General features: G+C 38.0%; 1 protein-coding gene and 1 long non-coding RNA gene across 2 annotated transcripts in view; one reads left to right on the forward strand and one right to left on the reverse strand.

Moving 5' to 3' along the window:
• The window catches only part of BOLL (boule homolog, RNA binding protein), a 29,489-nt gene extending 16,621 nt beyond the window's left edge, over positions 1–12,868 (reverse strand). Inside the window, exons 1-5 of the mRNA XM_037167580.2 lie at positions 12,820–12,868; positions 8,891–9,034; positions 5,490–5,581; positions 3,682–3,736; positions 2,288–2,363 (exon numbers count right to left, since the gene is read on the reverse strand). Coding sequence (XP_037023475.1) covers positions 2,288–2,363; positions 3,682–3,736; positions 5,490–5,581; positions 8,891–9,034; positions 12,820–12,840 — 388 coding nt within the window. The 5' untranslated portion in view covers positions 12,841–12,868. The remainder of the gene's footprint in view (positions 1–2,287; positions 2,364–3,681; positions 3,737–5,489; positions 5,582–8,890; positions 9,035–12,819) is intronic.
• Positions 12,869–13,633: 765 nt separating this feature from the next.
• Positions 13,634–20,271, forward strand: LOC119065500 (uncharacterized). The gene is made up of 3 exons (XR_005085603.2): positions 13,634–13,715; positions 14,016–14,066; positions 19,752–20,271. It is a non-coding gene; the product is annotated as an uncharacterized LOC119065500 (long non-coding RNA).
• Positions 20,272–20,506: the final 235 nt, after the last annotated feature.

Raw genomic sequence — 20,506 nt, forward strand, 5'->3', positions numbered from 1 at the left:
CAGCTGTGGTGTTGGTTGGCAACAAAACTGCACATAACATATCCTCATGCACATTCTCCTGAAGGTATATTGCACAAAAACAAGCACTGTGGTCTTGCTGTCAACATTGGTAGACTCATCAACCTGGATTGTATACCAAAGTGATTCATTAATCCTAACAATTGTGCCTCAACTTCCTCTATTTCGTCAGTTTGTCTAGTTAAGGTGCTAGCTGAAAGAGGAACATGTACCACCTTTTGAACTGTAGCCTCTCCTAAAAGTTCATGACAGATGTCCTTAGCAGCAGGATCAACTCTTCAACAATAATAAGGGGCTTCTTAACTTTAGCAATGTGGTTAGCCACTAAAAATGATGCTCTCAGTGCAGACACATTTGGTGAAGTGGTGGCCTTCAATAATTGCTTCTGTTCTTTGTGTTCACATTTTTCTTATGAAAAACCCCAACTCTTGTCTTTAAATGCAGGGTGCTTGGTCTCCATGTGGCAGAGCAGTTTTGAAGTTTTCATGGCTTCTTTGGATAGCCAGTAGCCACATACTATACAAAGCAGGCTTGGAGAATGAATCACCTGTTGCAATGAACCCATAATTTAAATAAGACTCTTGGTATTTTCTTTTAAATGCAGCTTTCTTTTTGTTGGCAGTCTTAGAGTCTTCTGCTGTCTCATCTTTGGGTCTTTCTCCCTTTTCAAAGAAGCTCTCCAGAGATGTTTGCTTTTTATTCATTTTGGCTAGGGTCAGCAAGTGGGTTTACCAAAATGGTGACTGAGACAAGTGTGCAGTGCAGGAAGAGGTGCTGACAGAAGTTGTAAATAAAATAGTGGGCAGGACACATGCAGACTAAAATAAATGTCAGATTTTGACTTAAAGCCTGCCACCAGATGCAGCCTAATTGTCACTTGCCACTCACTGACAGGGTTTTGATTTGGGTTTGCAAGCAATTGATTTATTGTGTCTCTGTGCAGTCAAACCTCTCTGCTAAAGATAATCTGTATTCATAGCTGCTCCTCAGTGTTAGCATCACTGTTTCAGCTTCACCTCAGATCACCAGGTATTAGATTCTCACAAAATGCATGCAACCTAGATCTCTTGCATGTGCAGTTCACAGTAGGGTTCTTGCCCCTATGAGAATCTAATGCCCATGCTAATCTGACAGGAGGAAAAGCTCAGGCAGAATAAGAGTGGTGGGGAGTGGCTCTACATACAGATGAAGCTTTGCTTGCTTGCCTACTCTCACTTCCTTGTGGCCTGGTTCCTAACAGGCCATGGACCAGTACTAGGGGTTGGGGAACACTGTTCTAAATTGATAAATACAATTTAGTCAATATGAAACTTGATATCTGTTAACTTCTAAGTCAAAAACGTAACATTTCAAATGAAATCTATTAATTTGTTAACAGATGCATAATAACTACCCAATGTTTTAAACATTCTAGTAGATACTAGCATAGAGATAAAGAATAAGAACAAAATTTAGATACAAATTTTTTAAAAGATTTTATTTATTTATTTTTAGAGGGGAAGGGAAGGAGAGAGGGAGAGAAATATCAATGTATGGTTGACTCTCGTGCATCCCTGCTGGGAACTGGCCTGCAACCCAGGCATGTGCCCTGACTGGGAATAGAACCGTGATCTTTTGGTTTGCAGGCCTGCACTCAATCCACTGGGCTACACCAGCCAGGGAAAGAAGGAAATTTAGTTACAAATTTTATGTGAAGTTGCTCCTTCTAGCTGAGGACTCTGTTAAGAGATTTTAATAAATATAGGTAAAAACTGTAAAGATACCTAATTTAATAAATGGGAGGAGTAAGGGGGGAAAAAGAGGAATTGAAAGCATTACAGAAATTTGAGGAAGGCATATAACCTGGCCAATTCTTAAAACTTTAGGGACTGTTCCTTCAGATAATTATGATACATGTGGTTGGGTTACAGAAAATACCATGCAACAAGAGTTTCTGATATTGGGTCTAAATTTTAACTTTCAGTACTTTTACTCTAATTTTAAGTTAAGTTTTTTCTAGTAAGAAAATTTTCTAGTTAGTGATTCTAAATTATCTCCAATTTCTTTTGAAAATTTAAATTATATTTTAAGACTTTTCCTCTAAAGATGTAACTATGTAAAATATATTTAAACATTATTATTCATGTAAATTTTCACCTAGCCGACTTTGCCAAAGTAACTTTACTAAATGAAAGGTATCTGATATGTTAATGAAATTCTATAGAAAATCTAACATTAAAAAAAGAACCATATAAGAATACTGAAAAATACATTAGTTGTCAATACATACGAGGAATCCCTACTTGTTGTTTTCTTATTGCTGGACCGATGTTTAGTTTCTTATCCTTATAATTAAGTTTTTCAGCCTACAATATGAAAAAATAAATCATTTTATTATCTTAGCACTATTGCTTATACAAACCAGTAAGAAAAATTAGTGAGAAACAATTTTGAAAATTCAGACTATAACATTCTTTGATAGTAGCAAGGCAGTAGAAAGGGCAATCTTTAGATTTAAACAGAATGGGGTCTGAATCTTGGTTTCAATACTCTGACCCTAATTCCCCATCTAAAACATTCCTCTATTCACAGAACTTTGGGAATTAACCTACTCATTAAAATTTACATGTGATCTCAAAATCAATATTTGTGGCAATTATTAGTCCACAAGAGCGGAGAGTTGAAAAATTTTGAGTTACCTGAAACATATGGTCCCAACTGAGGTTAGAGAAGGTGACACTGTCTTATTTAGCTTTTATACTGTAAACAAATGTCCTTTTTGTGTTCTATATAGTGCCATATGTTTTGCATTTTTATCTTTATGTTGGTGATTTTGTTACTTAAAAAAGCTAAAGTGCTGCTTAGTGTTCTTAAGCATAAAAAGGCTATCATGTGCCTTATGGAGAAAATGTGTTAGATGGCCTTAATTCAGGAATGAGGTCAATATTAATGAATCAATAATATACATTAAATATGTCTTTAAAAAGAAACACACATAGAAACAAAGTTATGTATTGATTGGTTGATGAAAATATGTCCAGCAAAAGCCTGTGAAAACCTAGCCCTGTATTTCTTCTGGAAACAGCAGTTCAAAATCTGCTAAGTATTTGTGGTGGCTATAGGACATTGCTACTACAAATAAGAAGAATTAATTGAGTAAAAATGATTTAATAATATATGATGCAAAATCTATTTTTTCTAAAAAATTAAATTAAATGTTGCATTTGCCAAATTTAAAGTTGTTACACTGAATTGCAGACTACAGATTTTTTTTATAAAGATTTCATAGGAGAAATATAATCTCAGATAACCTCATTCTAGGAATCTATATTTGCATTGTTTTTTAAGGAATTCAAAGTCTTATTAACATTTCAGAAAAGATATATTTCCAAGTTCTTAGTTTCAGCAAATAAAATGAAAAATTGTATTACAACTTCACAACCATACTCATGTAATGTTTTGAAATTTATTTTCTGCAGATAAAGTTTTTCTTTAATTCAGAAAATGTTTTCTTACTAATTCATTTTTTATTGAGACCAGTGTCAATTGTAAGATGCAAATCAGTTAATTATTTTTAGCAACTGATCACTATATTGGAACCCTACTATTAAACAAATACCTCAAAGGATTATTTTCAAAGAAAGAAGTTCCAAAAATAAAATTAAATACATTATAAAATCTTACCTCCTGTAAAATTTTTTGTGCATCTTCTTGTGTTTCAAAAGTGATGAAACCATACCTATACAAGTAAATTAATTATTTTCTTAGAACATTACTTTAGAGGTATATTAAAATTTTGTTTTTCAATATTTTTTCTAAGAATGGGTCATTGTAGGAGTGAGCATTATTCTATGGTGTACCCACAAGCAAAACTTACGGGAATTATTTACAGCCTAACACTATCACCTCCTTTCAGAGTAAGGAGACTAGAAAAAAAAACTCCGGGATCTTGAAACAACTTCAGATCTGAGCTGCATAAAGCAGAAAAGGATGACAGATACATGTTCTGGCTTATGGATGTGATAAATTTCAGTCCAGAGCAATAATCTCTTTAAAATAATAGAAGTTTGACTTAAATATCAAAGTAAAAAAACCCCTTTAAATTAAAAAATTTCAACACAATAAAAATTTTTCATTGGTAAAGGAGTATACAATGAATTATTTATTACTATGAGCACACATAACTTGGTAATACATTTATTAGTATATTTCCCAAATTAAATAAAAAATCTGTACAGCCTATACTTCTACTTTTCATATATAATTGTTACCTTCAGAGTATAATTCACATAATGATCAAGATACAAAACAGAAAAAAAGCCAAACAAGGTAGACAAAAAGAAATGAAATAAATAAAAAGCATATCCCTCCAAAACATAATTTCTATTTAAGTAACTTAAGAAAACTCTGAGTAGTGCTATATGTATATCTGATTATTTTCTTAAATTTATAATTACTATATTATATATAAAGTTTCTTTTTCTATTTGCCCAAACATTAAACAAGGGTTAAGGAAATATTTTTACAATTTTTTTTGACAAAACACATACACCACCCAGTGGAAAAGGCATAAAATACAGTTTATATGTATTTCTATGTGATTTTCAATGATCAAAAAATGGACATTACCAAAATACTGCAAATTTTACTAGCCAAACAAATGAAATACCATCTCACTTTACCCTAATATTGTTCATCAGTCTGAGGAAATATTTCATTTGTTTACCCACTTGTCATATGTTGTTTCCCATTAATAGTTTTCTATCCACTTTATTGGTCCCTTCTCTCATGTATATATATTTGTGTGTGTATACACACACACACACACCTGTATATATGTGTCTTGCCTCTCAAGAAAACAAATACAATTTTGCACTGATCTTCACTGCCTGAACCATTTTCTTTAACTTTGCAGTCAAACTATGTAAATTACCCTTCTCTTCTCTGAAATTTGGCTTTTACACATACCAATCCACTGAAACAGCTCTCAGGTCGTTAGACACTTCTAGACAAATTCTACTGCTTTCTTCTGAATTTTCATTCTCCTTGATTAGTAAATGAAAATTATTCCTGAGTTATGGTTCTCAAATTAGTCCTTTAATTAAGTCTCTGAGGCACAACCTACAGACATTCCTTTGTGTCAGCTCTTTTCAAGTAAAGCTCTCTTTAGTCTAAATCAGGTATAAATTTCCATAAGTATCTGATTCATTTAGCTTTTGGTTCCTTAGCTATTGGACATTACATAATCAGCATTAAGTGCCTGCTATGTAACACTGAATGGTCCCTTAACACATGGAACAATAACTTCCCAACAAGTTAGTGTCCTTCTCCATCCAAAACACATACACACAACAAAACTAAAGATAGGAGGGGAAAAATAGCACAAAATTCACTTTTCAAAAAATGGAACCAAAGTAAGTAAGCATATAAAACCTAGTAACCCAATGAAAATACAATAGTTAATTCTATGGACTATCTATAGAGATACTAACCCTTTAGATACTCCGGCTCTGTCATTTACAATCTTCACTTCTTTTACAGACCCATACTGGGAAAAAAATTTTCTTAAATCATTTTCATTTGTCTAATAGCATAGAAAGAAAACACAAAGAACATTTTTAATTGATAAAATATAAAACAATTATTTATTATGCTTGTTTTGGAGACAAACATTTATAAATAAATAATAATATGAATATAAGAATACTGCTCATTAAAACAGTACATGAAACTACTAGGTTATTAAAATCAATATATGTAAATAGTTTGCTTTACGGCGTAACTACATTGTTAAACATAGTTCAACAATAAAATGTTGTAAGCTGAACTGTTTTAACATGACAAAAAAAGCTCAGCATTTAAAGGAATTCTTATTCTCTAGTTGGCCAGTTAAAAAAAATAATTTGAATTAGGCGTGGCTATAGTTATAGTAAGGACATACAGGTATCCCCTATTTTTTGAAAGTTTGCCTTACATCACTGCTTTTATGAATGATGTACATTAGTACCTGTTTTAGCTAATGGAATGAAAATCAGAGGATTTTTGCTTTTATAAGAAAAGGCAAAAGTAAAAATAGCATTCAGCATTTTTGCAGTGAGCCCTTACAGAGGCAGCTGGCAGCCTAACCAAAAAGAATGGCACTGCCAAGCGCCTTCGCCTGGAACTGCACTCAGCAGCTCAGCATCAAACCACCAGAGCCTCGAACTGTGTCTGTGAGCATCTGCACTTTATCTCAATTTATTTTATGTATCCCTGAGCAAGATTTGTCCTAAGGTATCAGAAAAACCTGAGTGAGCTTATAAGGATGTTATGCTTAGCTTAAAACAGGACATAATTAAACACATTTGGTATGACTTGGTAGGTAACTTTTGGGGTCTGGGAAACACTAAAAACTTTTCCATATGTAAATACTTCCTTCCTTATAACACTTCAGTTTTACAAAAGGTTTCACAGGAATGCTCTACTTTCAGAAAGTGGAGGAAACCTCCGTTAACTAAGGAGGCCCATAGTCAAGGCAGCGGAACTAAGTTATCCTGGTCTACAGTAGTCACTATTTTAATCAGCACAGTATCCTGGAAGAGTAATGTTCTTAGGAAAAGAATGTATTTCCAAAAGTACTGGGACTCAATTTGTGGTAACAATGAAGTAGCTATAAGATTTAAAGTTTTTAGATTTTAAAAAATCATACTTAATATACATTTCAGCTAAATACAGACATTATGATGATATTAAAAATGAGTCACAATTATACTATAATGTACAAGATATCTATAAAGATGGGTTTGACATACCTGGTTTTAATTAGTCTCGTAATAGATTAATATCACCTTTCCTAAAGTATTAGTACTAAATTCATTGCAATTTCATTTGCTGGTTCAGCTTATAATTATTTGCCCCCAAGGAGTTTTAAATGTCCCCAGAAAACTTTTTCTTTATTAACATGGGTAAACACATGCCTAATAACAAAGCTATGCCTTGAGTTCCACTGCTACACCTGCTACTTATACACACTATTGGCTTCTAGGTTAGTATCCTAAAGCCTACTAAACTGGATGATGACAAATACTGAGTTAATCTAACAATCTAATCTAATTTGTTAGATTAACAAATGATTATTTATTTTTTATTTATTTGAGAAGGGACAAGAAAGAGAAAGAGAAGGAGAGAGACATCAATGTGAGAGAGAAACAATGATCAGTTGCCTCTCGCTCACTCCCTGACCAGGGAAGGAACCCACAACCCAGGCATGTGCTCTGACAAAAACTGAATCTGTGACTTTTTGCTTTGTGGGACAATGCCTAACCAACTGAGCCACACTGGTTAGGATTATATGAATGCCTCTTATTTCAATAACTACAAAATGGAATCAACACCAGACTAAAGATTCTATTAGAGATTTGAAAACAAATGAATTCACTCTAATTTCTGGTAAAAGAATTAATAGCTCAATATTGCACCTTGACTTCATTGAAAAGTTAAGAGACAGAAAGTCAAATGATTAAATATTAAAGACATGGGCTATAGGCTTCTAAAGAGAAAACTTTTTTTAAAAAGTTTGAGACTGCTCACTGATACATAAACTGTTTCATTACAGACATTTATATATGATTTTGGAAAAGGTATAAGCATAAGGGAGGGAACTCTAGAAGTTACCCTAAAGCTATGACTGAATTGTAACAATGGCCTCCAAAATTCATTTTGTGGCTGTACGTTTCAGTAAGTTAGAATAACTCAGCCATACAAATGTTTACATTTATTGATGATTTATTTAAAAATATACTAAGCTGTTGTAATATAAATTCTGAACAAGAATGATCACTTTGAATATTTATTGTCTGCCATTAATATTTTCTACAGAACCGGAAAATCTTTTAAAAAATAAGCATTTCCATAAGAAATCCTTTTTCTTACTTTATTTTTAGTAAACCAATCATATATTTGCTTAAGAATCATTATTTTGACAAATACATTAAATGTAGTATTTCTCTTGAGCAGGAAAAATATAATTTTATCCAAACTGTGACAGACTGATTAGAGAGAAATAGTGAGTTATAACCATCAAATAGAATACCCTAATGGCACAGGATATTTTTTTTGTTGCATTAAGAAAGACAACAACTCTAAACTGTAATTTCCAATACATAATATGGAAGCTTGAAAATCTTTCCATATATCCACTTGGAACTAAGGGCATATTGCACTTAAAATATCCATGAACGCCCTTTCTGTAGGTGTTCACTACTACCTCCAACTGGGATGCTGCAAAACATCTCACAAAGTATGATTCTCTGAAATAGCTGATTATGTTACTTGACTATATTACTGTTGAGATGTTTTATTCTGGCAAGATCACAGGACTGTTTTGGTTATCAAATTTTAAATTAGTTGATAGAAAGCAATTTGCAAGAGATGGAAGTCTAGGAGTTTACTCAGGAATCTGAAAATAAAAGTTGGGATAAAGAAACAGAATTTTATAGGACTAAATTTTTTTTGTGTGTTTTTGAGTCTTCTTTTGCAAATTATAATCACATTATTTGGGCTACTGGAACATTATGCAATAAAATGTAATTAGTGTGGAATGGTGAAATGAAGACTATGGAGCTATGAGTTAGAAAACTGGGATTCTGGTCTTTACTCTGTCACTCAGCTAAGAGCCTATACGCAAGTCAATGAACCTCAATTTCCATGTATGTGAAACTGAACAATTATATATGCTTTATTTAGCCTTTATTGTTTTTGAAAATATTCTTTATATTAAGACAATTTGAAACCTATTAATCACTGTACAAATAGCAAACACGTTATTTTTATAGTTGTACAAGAAAGTAATTCCTGAGAAATAAAATAACTTCTAATGCAAAAACCACACCATGTTATATGCATAAATAGGTACCTTAAAGTCAATTCCTCCTACAAAGATGCGATTAGGGATCACTGTTCCATATCTTGGGGCACTTGTTGGGTTATTCAAAGGCACAGGTGACACAGGATTAGGGGATGAAGATAATGAATCTGTTTGCGTCTGATTTGATGTTTGCTGTAAAATAAAATTCTTTTAAACTTTTAGCACTGGATGTAACTTTTGATGCAAGCTGAAAACATGTTTTTTCAAAAAGATAAGTCATTTAAATAATATGTATGTCAGACTTTAATTTTATTCTAATCTATGAAGATTATAGTGAAAGCTAATAACTTTTGAGGACAACATAAAGATAGAAAATGCAGTATTATTTAACATACTTATCTTAGTTATTGTTAAGTGTTCTATTTAATATTATAAATATTAAGGAGGAATATTAAACTTAAAAAGAAGTTTGAGAAAGAGAAAAATAGACATGGAAAGTTAGGAGCTGGCTGGGTAAAACCAACTGGGTCCTGGTAGTGTTAGAAGTTGGCTGTGGCATTCTCTTGTTAACAGAACACTAACATCAGGCAAGGCTATTCCATGACTGTGATGGATCAGGATAAAAATAAGACCATACCACAATCATACTTGAACATTGGCAAAAACAAAAGCATTGTCCAAACCACAAAGAATGACCAAATATCCCTCTATTCTGGCTTAAATGAGTGACTGTTCCTTCTTTATCTATCACAGCTTTAGCTTCTTCTTGTCTACAAGTTAAGAATTAACATACCAATCATACAATTACTCCCATATTCTGATAACACACATTTCAAAGTAAAGCCCTTCTTTCTTAAACTTTCCCTAAAAAATGCCAACGATAAGCCTAAATACTTTAAGTTCTCTAACACTGTCTTGCTGACAGGCCCCAGGGTGTATATCCTAGGAAGGGCAACAATTTAACAGACCCAAGTTTATTAAACTACAGGTGTGTTCCTAGTGATCTTTGTGTCCCTACTGACAAACTAATGAACACTGACACTTAAATTCATTGTTTTTTGGCTAACCCGAAGTTTTAATTTTTAAAAATTATTTTATTAATTCTCACCTGAGCATATGTTTATTGACTTGGGAGAGACAGGAAGTGAGGCAGGGAGGGAGGGGGGAGAGAGAGAGACAGAGAGAGATAGACACAGACATATGAAAGAAAACCATGGTTTGGTTGCCTCCTGGATCTGTCCCAATGGGGGATCAAACTCAAAACCTAGGAATGTGCCCTAACCAGGAATTGAACCAGAAATCTCTTTGTGTATGGGACAATGCTCCAACCAACTGAATCACCTGGCAACGGCTAATATCAGATTTTTAAGTGCACTTGTCAGTTTGAAGATTTGATTGATTTCATACAAAGTTACATACCTATAACTCATTAAGTATACATTTTTATACCAACGACGTGTATATCCATATGTTCAGAATCAGGAGACCTAATTTAGATTTTAATAAATATACATTAACATATGAGCCTTTGCACAATGGCAAGAGAGTAGACTCTTAAGGTACCTCTAGAAAAAGACTTGAGAATAGAATTTTGAAGAGAAACCAGTTGAAGAACTTGCTAATTATTTTCCTTCTAAGAACACTAAACAGACTTCTGGGACAGTCCAACATACTAAATGAGTGTTTTGAAAAGCTTGAAGTTCATAATTTCAATTCTCTGAGAAACAAATACATGAAAATGAATTTCAATTTAGATAATGGAATTGTTCTTTTTTGTATTTGTTCTCCCCTTTCACTTCATTAGCCAACAAAACCATCATCTCTGAATTAATCTCTGCAAGATGTACAAATGACTAGGCCAGTGGTGACTATGAGCCTATGGGCTGAACCTTATGGGTTCTATTCTCCATCTAATCTTAAGGGAGGAAAAACACATGCTTTCTAATAAAGGAGTTCATAAAAACATTTATTAAACCACAGAAAAGTCATCACATTTACTAATCATTATGTTGTTTATAATTAAAGAAATTTAGAGTCCCATCTTATCAGCATCCTTTATGGGCATTTGAAGGTTATTTGTAACTTCAGTGACTTTAGTTGTAGGGCATAGTGCCCAGAATAGATGGTTCTAGGATGCTCACTTTTATTTTTCAATTGTATATTTGCACTGTTAGAAATTACAGAATAGTAGATATAATCTAGTCTCTCTGCCGGTTTAAAATGTAGAAATAACCTATTTGCAATTTAAAAAAATCATAAAAACAAGTGTTCAATGGGAGAGCTCATTTGTTCTCAAATTTGTTTAAATAAAAGTGAACCTCATTCTTTTTCACTGAGAGAGATGACATGAACAGAAGTTAACAAAGTGCTTTATTTCCAATCTTGGGAAATTATACGATACTGAGAGAAGAAAAACATCAACTTTTTACATCCAATACAATTCATTCTCCAGTTTCTAAGGCTCCTGCTCTATTGTAAATCCCAACTGCTTTTTTTCTCGTTACCACTCATCACTTTGCAACATAATATATAATTTACTTAGGCCTACTGTCTATCTCTTTCCTATAATGTAATGTTCATGAGGGAAGGGGTTTTGCCCGTTTTGTTCACTGCAGCCTTTAAAGTACTGATGTATAGATAGCAGGGATTCAGTAAATATTGGTAGAACGAATGAATAATCGAATGAATCATTTCTTCTTGCTCACGATATGCTAACCAGTAGTCAGCAGGCTTTAGAACACAGTATGAATAATAGCCTACAAAATATTTTGATATTAGTAGTAACAAGGTTCAGGTAGTGGCAACACCTAAGCTCCTTAGAGAAGCATAGCAATGCAGAGTTGAACACAAATGCCTGAAATCCCGCTGGCAATAAATTTGCAAGTGTACGAAAACCATCTAGGTAAGCGCTGTAACTAGGTTATTAGAAGGGTCCTTAGCTTAGCAAACTTCCAGCACTGGAGAGTTTTTAAAAAATCTCCTCCAAAGTAATGTGCCTTCACTACCTCCACCCGTTGAGAATTAATCCGAAATCTATCATCTACTTCGCCAACAGACAACAGGAAGAGGGTGGGCTAACCGTCGCAGTCACGGCCTCGAAGCTCCTTCCCCTCCGAGGCCAGCAAGTTGAGGCGCTGGAGGAAATGGCTGCAGAGACAACTTCCTCGGGTTCTCTTGGGTCATCGTGACTTTGGGAACTGACACGTGGATCCACCCCCTCCCCACCACAGTGCGGGAGGGAAAAAAAGGCTAACCAGCGAGAAATTTTGCCCCGCAAACCCGCCAGCAGCCGTGGCGGGAACCCTCAACGGCACCGACCCGACGCCTCGTGCGTAGCTAATCCCACGACCCCAGCGTAGCACGCGCTGATTGGCTGCTGGCGAGCACGGCTGCACGTTGCCAGGGTCTGCAAGGCCTCCTGCCCCTCCCCCCGCTCGGCCCGATCCCCTCAAGAGAGGACTCGGTGTTAATGTATCCTCACCGACCCGGGCCACCGGTGCCCGCCTCCCAGGGCGCTCAGGCCTTCAAGTTCCCACCGAGCAGTCGGGGAGAAGAGGGCTCGGCCGCCCTGCCCACTGCTCGCAGTGGGAGGCTGGGCTGAGTCTGCTGGAGCGAGCGTCAAAGACGCAGCCAAGCCCACTTTCGGCGGGAAAGCTGTTTATCTGGCCTGGACCCAGTCTGGTGCACTGGGCTCTGCCACCCGCCGCCTCCCCAAATCTCCCAGCCATTTCCGAGGTCCCCCAGCCCGTCTATACCAAAGTGGCAGCAACCTCCCGAACCCACAACACAGTCCGACGGGGCTTATGGGCAGGCCGCTCTTCGGGGTGGTTGATGGGGTGCCCTGTCCACGTTTCTTCCCAACAAAATCGCGGGCGTCTGGGCTCCAGACCTCGTCCTTCCAGCCTCTCAGGGACGGAGCCCACTCTGTTCCATGTCCCCGTTACCCCGGGGCCAAGGGCCCCGACCGCTGTACTCACCGCCCCAGAGTCGCTCTCCATCTTCCTCTACGCTCTTCAGAAACGCGGGGGAAAGGAACAGAAACCTAAGTTTGAAAGCACCTTCGCACCAAGGAGACTGCACCACGTTTCCCGACGGAGACTCTCTCCCTCTGGCGGCGACGGCGGCAGCTGCAGGGGCACAGGCTCGGACCCGGGGCCTGAACCTGCCACCCGGGGCGGGGTCGGGAGGTGGAGGGGAGGGGCAGCGAACGTCGCAGTGTGCAGGCGGGCGGGCGCGGTAAGCCGGGGTGGGGTGCGGGCGGGCCGGTTTCGGGGGTGGCCAGTCGTCGCCGAACTGGACCGTCTCAGGGACAGAGCGTGCAGCAAGTCGGAGTGGGCGTGGGCTGTGCGGATCGAGGACTCGGTGCTGGGGCAGCTCTCGCCTGCTTTCGGACGGCCGGGAAGGAGAGAGCAAAAGGTTATGCAAAACTCCATGCACCGGAAGCCTGGCCCTGTTCTCCCCTTTGGAGAAAAGTCGGCCTCAGGACTCCGAGGGTTTCGAGAGAGGTGACCTCAGGCTTTACTAAGGTGCAAGAGCCAGCTGACGGGCGACGTCGTAAGGCTGGTGCAAGGCGAGGAAGGCAGTTCCCACCGGCAAACTCTGACCCCCCGGGCCCAAGCCAAACTTCGGAGCTCCGGAGAAGCTCAGACACCGCACTGCACCTGTTGTCGCCGTCACTCACCCCGCAGAGCGGGCGGGGCGGCGCGGCGCGGGCAGCTTAGGCAAGACTCGCCGCTCAGCCGGGCCTGGGTCCGGCGCCCGCCCCAGGCCAGCGCCCGCTCGGCTTCCGCGGGCCGGACTCCGCTGAGCACGCCAGTCCGCGGCGCAGCCTCAGGGGCCGGTCTATCACGAAGCTGCGGACGCCCTGGAGAGGGTGAGGACCGGGAGTCTTGGCTGGAGTGGTCAGTAGCCTTGGGGTCTCCTTTGAAAGAAGACTGCTTTGTAAAAATTACTTCTAAAAATAGCTGAGGATATGTTGGTGATACATACTAAATACATAACCAAGTTGTAAATAATTACTAAATAAGTTTATGTAATAGTGGTGGCTATTATAGCTACCATTTATCAAGACCTCCCTTTGTGTCAGGCACAGTCCCTTATGCTCAGTATATTTAATCATTTTATTCTTACAGCAATCCTTCAAGGAGATACTCCTATTATCTTTGTATTACAGGTGAGGAAGTGAAGATTTGTACGCTAAGTAATCTTTGATCAAGATTTGTAGGTAAGTAAATTGAAAATTTATAGGCTAAAGCTATAACATTTAACCTGGGGTCTCTCTGACAACAGATCATGATCTTAACTAACCATTTTGCCATATATTTTTAAAGAATTAGCAGCAATAATTGTTAAAATAAAAAAATACATCAGCTGTAACTTTTGTTCTCTCTATTGTAAAAATTTGACTTGGGTTATTTTACTTTTAAGATAAAAGAAAAAAAGCAGCATGACTATATTTTAATCTGTTCAAAGATTAGCCCTTAATATTATTTACCAAAAATAAAATGGAAACAACTTTTGTTAATTGAATACAGTTCAGCTAAATCACCCTGATATGCCATTATACATTCCTGCATGCGATTTAAGCTCATTTTTCAAGTTTTTGTGTCTGTGGAAATAAAGAGTACAAATTGATTCAAATTAAAACGCATTGTAGAGCAGAATAATTTTGCTGTTCAATACCATTGATATTTAGGCACTTTTCTAGTAGTATTGATGGATGTTATAGATATTACTATCCTCTCTTTTACCTGTCCTTTTAAACTAAAAGGACTTATTTTTGAAGACTGTATTCACTGCAGTAAGGTGTTCACAAATTAATCAGCAAAATGTAGGAATATAAAGTCAGAAATAACTGACTTTATTTCAATGCCTTTGTTGGGTGCTAGGGGAATATACTGTGTATACAATATGGTAATTGTCTGTTAGGCTTCTAACTCTTTTAATTCTTAAACCAAAAGTTGTTCGTTACTTCAAAGCTTAGATAAATTATGTAAAACTATAAATTCAATGTAGTAAACATTTTTAGAGTTCCTGTTATGTGCAGTAAATTACTCTACAGTACCGGAAAGAAGAGAGTAAACAAGATCTCACCTCTGTCCTGGAGGTGTTTTCAATCTAGAAGGGGAGGAAAGCCTAATTACTTAAAATAATAATAATTATATCTGAAGTCGCTGATAATAAATAAGATACAAGGAGAATAGGGTAATATGACCTGTGCTCTGACATCTGAGGGACCACAGAGGACAGCAGGGAAGCACAGTGTTCGGAGCTGGGTGAGGACACCATCCATCACGGCTGGAATGCTGGTCTGGGTGGTAAGCTGGGAAGAAAGATACTGAGCCCTTGTCAGGTAGCCAGCATTGGGCTAGGCACATTCTTTTTTAATCTTCTTAGTTGTCACCCTCTTTCTCCCTGGAAATCTAAACCTTAGAGTGGTAAAAGTGACTTGTGTAGTCACCTTGCTATTAAGTGGTAGATGCATTTTTCAAAATGCTATTTGTACAATAGAATAAGGACTTAGAATTTTATTCTGGAGGTTGAAGGTTATTGAACTAGGAAGTTATATAATGAGAGTTAAAATTTAGGAAGATATTCTCAGATCAGAGAACAGTTTTTCAGGGACTGAAAACAAATTAGGAGGATACTACTGTAGTGGCAGCAATGAGAATAAAATACTGAGAAAGGGTTAAGGAAAACTAGAGAGAAACTAGGACTGTTGGGCATGGGTGATGATGGAGAGGGATCACGATCATTTGGAAGTCTCAACTTTCAGATACTGAAGATATAAAAGTACAACACACAACAAATAGCAAACTTAAATATCCCATTTTCTTATGTTTTGTGCTAGCATCCCGTTGTCTCTCATCTGTTTTCTTCACGTAGTCTGTTCAGAGCATAGTTACTGTTTCAGAGGTTTGCTTTAGCCGGCCCTTATTGCTTGCCTCCCCTTACTGGCAGTTCTGCCGTTCCTGCCTCTTGAGTCTTCTAGCTACAGATTCCAACTCTTAATATCTATTCCAGGCAATCCTTTTCTTGATAACCCTTTAGATTTGTTCTCTAGCTTATAAAACTAGGTAACCATTAGCATACTTCCCGTGGACTAGCCTTTACTGTCAAGTCAGGGGATATGCCAATAATTAAGACCTGGCTCTTGCTTTCCAACAACCCGTGGTCTAGTGGAGAAGGAGCAAAGTAAATAGAAAGTTTATACACTCCATGTGCTAACTGTACCTGTAGAAGAGTTGCCAGGTACAGAGGTAGCCCAGACCAGACAGTGACTGAACTTAATAGGTAAAATACGAGAAGATTGATGTTTGAAAAATGCCTCTGCATCCATTTTATTTCTTGTTTCCACGTCTATCGACCTATTGGTGTATTTTGGAGGATTTAGGTGCTTTCTTCTCCTCTATGATTGTTAGAATATTTGAAATAGGAGAGGTGTGGGACAAGATTTGAAAAACTCTGCTTTAAGGAAGCAAAGAGTTAAGTTCAGATTGCCTTTTCCTCTACAGGGAACAAAATATTTACACTTAGAGAAGATGTTATGGAGATGGCAAAGAATAGAACAATATCTGATTTATTGGAAGATGCCTTGCAAGAAAATTAATTGGCTTATTTGATTATGCTGTTTACTTTGAGCAACTATTTAGACACAAGAATATACAATATAGAACCTACAATGCAGCAAAAGGTAGGAACTCAATAAATGTAGAATGAGATTAAATAAAGAGATAATTGTCATCCCACCCTCAACTTTTTACCTTTCCTTCTGAACTGAGAGTGAAGAACAATCAATGAGTGCCAGAAAACCTTTTCTTCATTAATTCATGCAAGTGTGATTCGACAATTATACATGTTTTCAGTTACTTTTTTAGGAGAAGACCATATGTTTGGAACATCTCAACTGCAGAATTCTTTTAATGTTCTCACTCTCAGATATTTCCTTAAGAGCAAGCAACAGTACTATATACAGAAACAAGACACATACAGGAAGACTTCAGTGCAAGACTTGTTGCCCAGAGCTTACTGTCCACTTGTAGATACAGTCCTACAGTATTTGCCTGGGCTCGTCCCTATATTTTATCTTTACCTGTTTTTTTTCCTGACCACTAACTTTGCTGGTTTTTTTTTAACCTTTTTCTATTTTTAAATTTGATCTGTAGGTGGGGGGAATTTTTTTCCTCCACCTTCTTAGGGTCTCTGACTAGGTTTGAAAATTAAACTGACAAAGACAGATTAATAGGAAAAGAACATGCAAATTTTATTGAATTTTAAATGTATGTAAATGAAGGCCAAAAAGTGACTAGAGCAGAAAGCTTTTGTACCTTCTAGACAATAAACAAAAAATACCCCACCCAATAAGTTGTGAGAAACTGTTAAGACAGTTGAAGATAGAATCAAAGGTGAAGAAGTGACTAGGAAGATAAGGGTTTGATTAACAAGGTTTGTTTGCATATTTCTCTGGTACTTATCTCTGAGCTGATAAGGATCTTTAGTAAAAAAGAGATTCATAAGCCCTGGCTGGTGTAGCTCAGTGGATGGAGCGAACCAAAGGCCTGCAAACCAAAGGATTGCAGTTCAATTCCCAGTCAGGGCACATGCCTGAGTTGCAGGCCAGTTCCCGCCAGGGGATGCGCCGGAGGCAACCATACATTGATATTTCTCTCCCTCTCTTCTTCCCTTCCCCTCTAAAGATAAATAAATAAAATCTTTAAAAAAGATTTATAGCCTTCTGAGCTTTTACTGCTTCTTAATTGCCTTCTAAATATGTCAAAGAGGCATATTTTGGGGTGATATTTCTGATTCCTTCAGATGCATGTTTTTTTTTTCCTTAAAGATTTTAATTACTTATTTTTACAGAGAGGGAGGGAGGGAAAAATAAAGGGGGAGATGTTGGGAACCGCTGTGCCTGGTTTCAGGAGCTGTAACTGCCCCCCATGGATAAGGCTGAGTGAGTGAACTCCAGAATGCGAGCCACTAAGGAGATAAAGCTTGTCTCTGGCAGCAATGCTGCTTCTGCTTTATCCCCTGCCCCCAATGCCTGGTGGGTTAGTCTGCGACAGATTAAGACCCCTCAGAGGGGGGCAACCTAAGCCAGACACTATCATTTGGGAGGCCCTTAAGGAAGGACTGAGGGGGGGCTGCAAGAAAGAGGGAGTGATGGACCCTCACCCCCTGGCTATTCAGACATAGCCAAGTGCCTATGTCTTCTGGGGGAAGCGCTTCCTGGCTCTAATCCATTTAAGCCTAAAAACTTCTGACTGGGAAGGCAGTGCATCCCTTTGTCAACTAGAGTGTTACAGGGTGATCAGGCATAAAAAAGAATTCACAAAGTCCTGTGAAGCCTGCTTTGCTAAGACTGCTTTCATTCATATGACAAGGGTCTGAGCAGGAAATGAGTATGTCTCCCAAAGTTTTTGCAACCCCGACCTGACAGACACTGACTCAGATTAAGCCCTCAATTTCTTTGAAATGTTATCTACTGTTTGATCCTTGCCGCCTGACATTGAATAATGAGCTTTACCTGTATTCCTGTATATTACAACCAAAAGCCATTGAAGAAGAGGTTCTTGGCTTTTCTCCTCTGAGAGATTGAGCACCTCTCCTCCCCAAAGCAGATCATGCTGGTAGTTTCATTTTCATCCGTGGAAGACAGGGGGACTTGTGGGCAAAGTTGCCCCCACAAGGAGAAACATCGATGTGAGACAGAAACATCAATAGGTTGCTTCTTGTGTGTGCCCCGACTAGGGACTGAACCTGCAATACAGACATGTGCCCTGACCTGGGAATCAAACTGGTGACCTTTTGCTTTGTGGGATGAAGCCCAACCAACTGAACTGCATGGGTCAGGGCAATGCATGAAGTATTTTCACAGCCACTATCATGACAACTCAATTCATATTTTCTATACCCTTATGCTTCCTGGCAATAGTTCCAAGTGTCCTTCTACCTACTGCGTTTCAAACACCTGTGTATAACCATTTGTTAAATTGTTACTTATCAATTCCCCTCAATGAACTACATTGCTTTTGAGTAATGCACAATTGTTCCTTTGGTACATGCTGATCTTTGTTACTGTTGTGTAGATTAATCAGTGCATAAGGGTATCTGCTGAAGGAGAGTATAGACTAAAATGCAGCCCTTGCTGCTCAACTCACCTAACCATGTAGCCAGAAGGCTCCACCCATTCAATGGGAGTGCCTTTTTGTAATTCATAAAAAGGTGCTGAAGGGGCCAGTGGCAGCCCTGCCTAAATATAGCTCTTGTACTGTAAGATGGTATCAGGAAACACTGGCTTATTTATGTTCATTATGTTTACTGTCACATTCTCAGATATAAGTAACTGCTTGACATTTGGAAAAAATTTTGTCTTATTGCAAGTTGAGTTCTCAGGAAACACTGAGATTTGCATTGATAGTGGAGAAAATAAAATGGAATAAGCATTGCTAAGAGTGTCACTTAAATGTAAATGTCGAGAAGCCAGAGAGGAAATGGTGTCTGTGCTGTGTCATGTTCCACAGCTATTGTTAAGTTGCTGACTTGCTGCTAAACTGAGCTCAAAGACGAACAGCAAACATCCTGGATCAGTGGTTGTTGTATGAATCTGTATGGAGTTTATTTCTCTTCATCATGGTGGCTAGACCTGCTGCATTTTTCATCTTGAAAGAAACCATCCATTTTGACTATGAGCATTCTCTATTTACATAATGAGCCTAACCGATCCCTGCTAACCTAGCCAACATCCTTTATTTATATGGAGGACCTTAAAGAGAATAGTTTTGCCCTTTATAAATACTAACTTTTTTTGTTCCTTCAGAGCACAATTTAGATTGCTACCTGAATCTGTCCTCCTTTGCTCAAATAAATGCTTTTTATTTCTTATTATAGCCTAACCTTTTTTGTTTAGCATTCAGGAGTTTTGGCAGGGTTGGGGGGAGAGCGGACCTGAGCTTGGAAACAGCATCTAAGAGGAATGAAGGAAGCAGGACTTGGCAGAAGAAGTTGAATTGTGATACTGCAACAGAGTTCTCAGCGGTCCTAGATGACTTTCAGAGCTGTGCCTGAAGACCAGGGCCCTCTGCCCCCCACACTGTGCCATCTCCATCTATCCATCTACAGTCATCGGATGCAGGCTGCTCCCACGGAGGAGACCTAACTTTGGACAAGGTGGTCTTCTTCCTCTGGAGGCAATTTCTGGACAGGACTCAGCTGAGAACCACCCACAGTCTCAGCATCTGGAGGTACTGAAGTATTTGAGCATACTGCAGCATATACCAAAGTGAGTTTATAACCACCAAATGATTTTTTTCCTCGCAATGGGATTAAGCATGTGACTCCTGCTTGTTTTGGTTGAAGGAAGACATAATAGAAACAACAACTCCAGGAAAAATTCAAACTTTTTTTCTCAGAGCACCTCAGAAATTGCAGATGGGATGACTACCAGGAGCATAGATTTGGTAACCAAAAATTGTGACATGAAGTCCAGAGTGCACATTGTATTTAATGACCACAGGCTTAAAAGCATCTTCCCATGAATTTGTCTTCTGCTGGTTGCAAGCTCAAGAAAATGTGCATATAATTATCACTGGGGAAATTAAAAAAAAAAACCAAATGACTTCTCCCCAGCCAGAAAACCTTTCCACAAAGATAATAGAGGTGGAA

Source organism: Artibeus jamaicensis, unplaced genomic scaffold (genome assembly GCF_021234435.1).
Source record: "Artibeus jamaicensis isolate MK-2021 breed Jamaican fruit bat unplaced genomic scaffold, CSHL_Jam_final contig_391, whole genome shotgun sequence".
In the NCBI taxonomy this organism is placed as follows: Eukaryota; Metazoa; Chordata; class Mammalia; order Chiroptera; family Phyllostomidae; genus Artibeus; species Artibeus jamaicensis.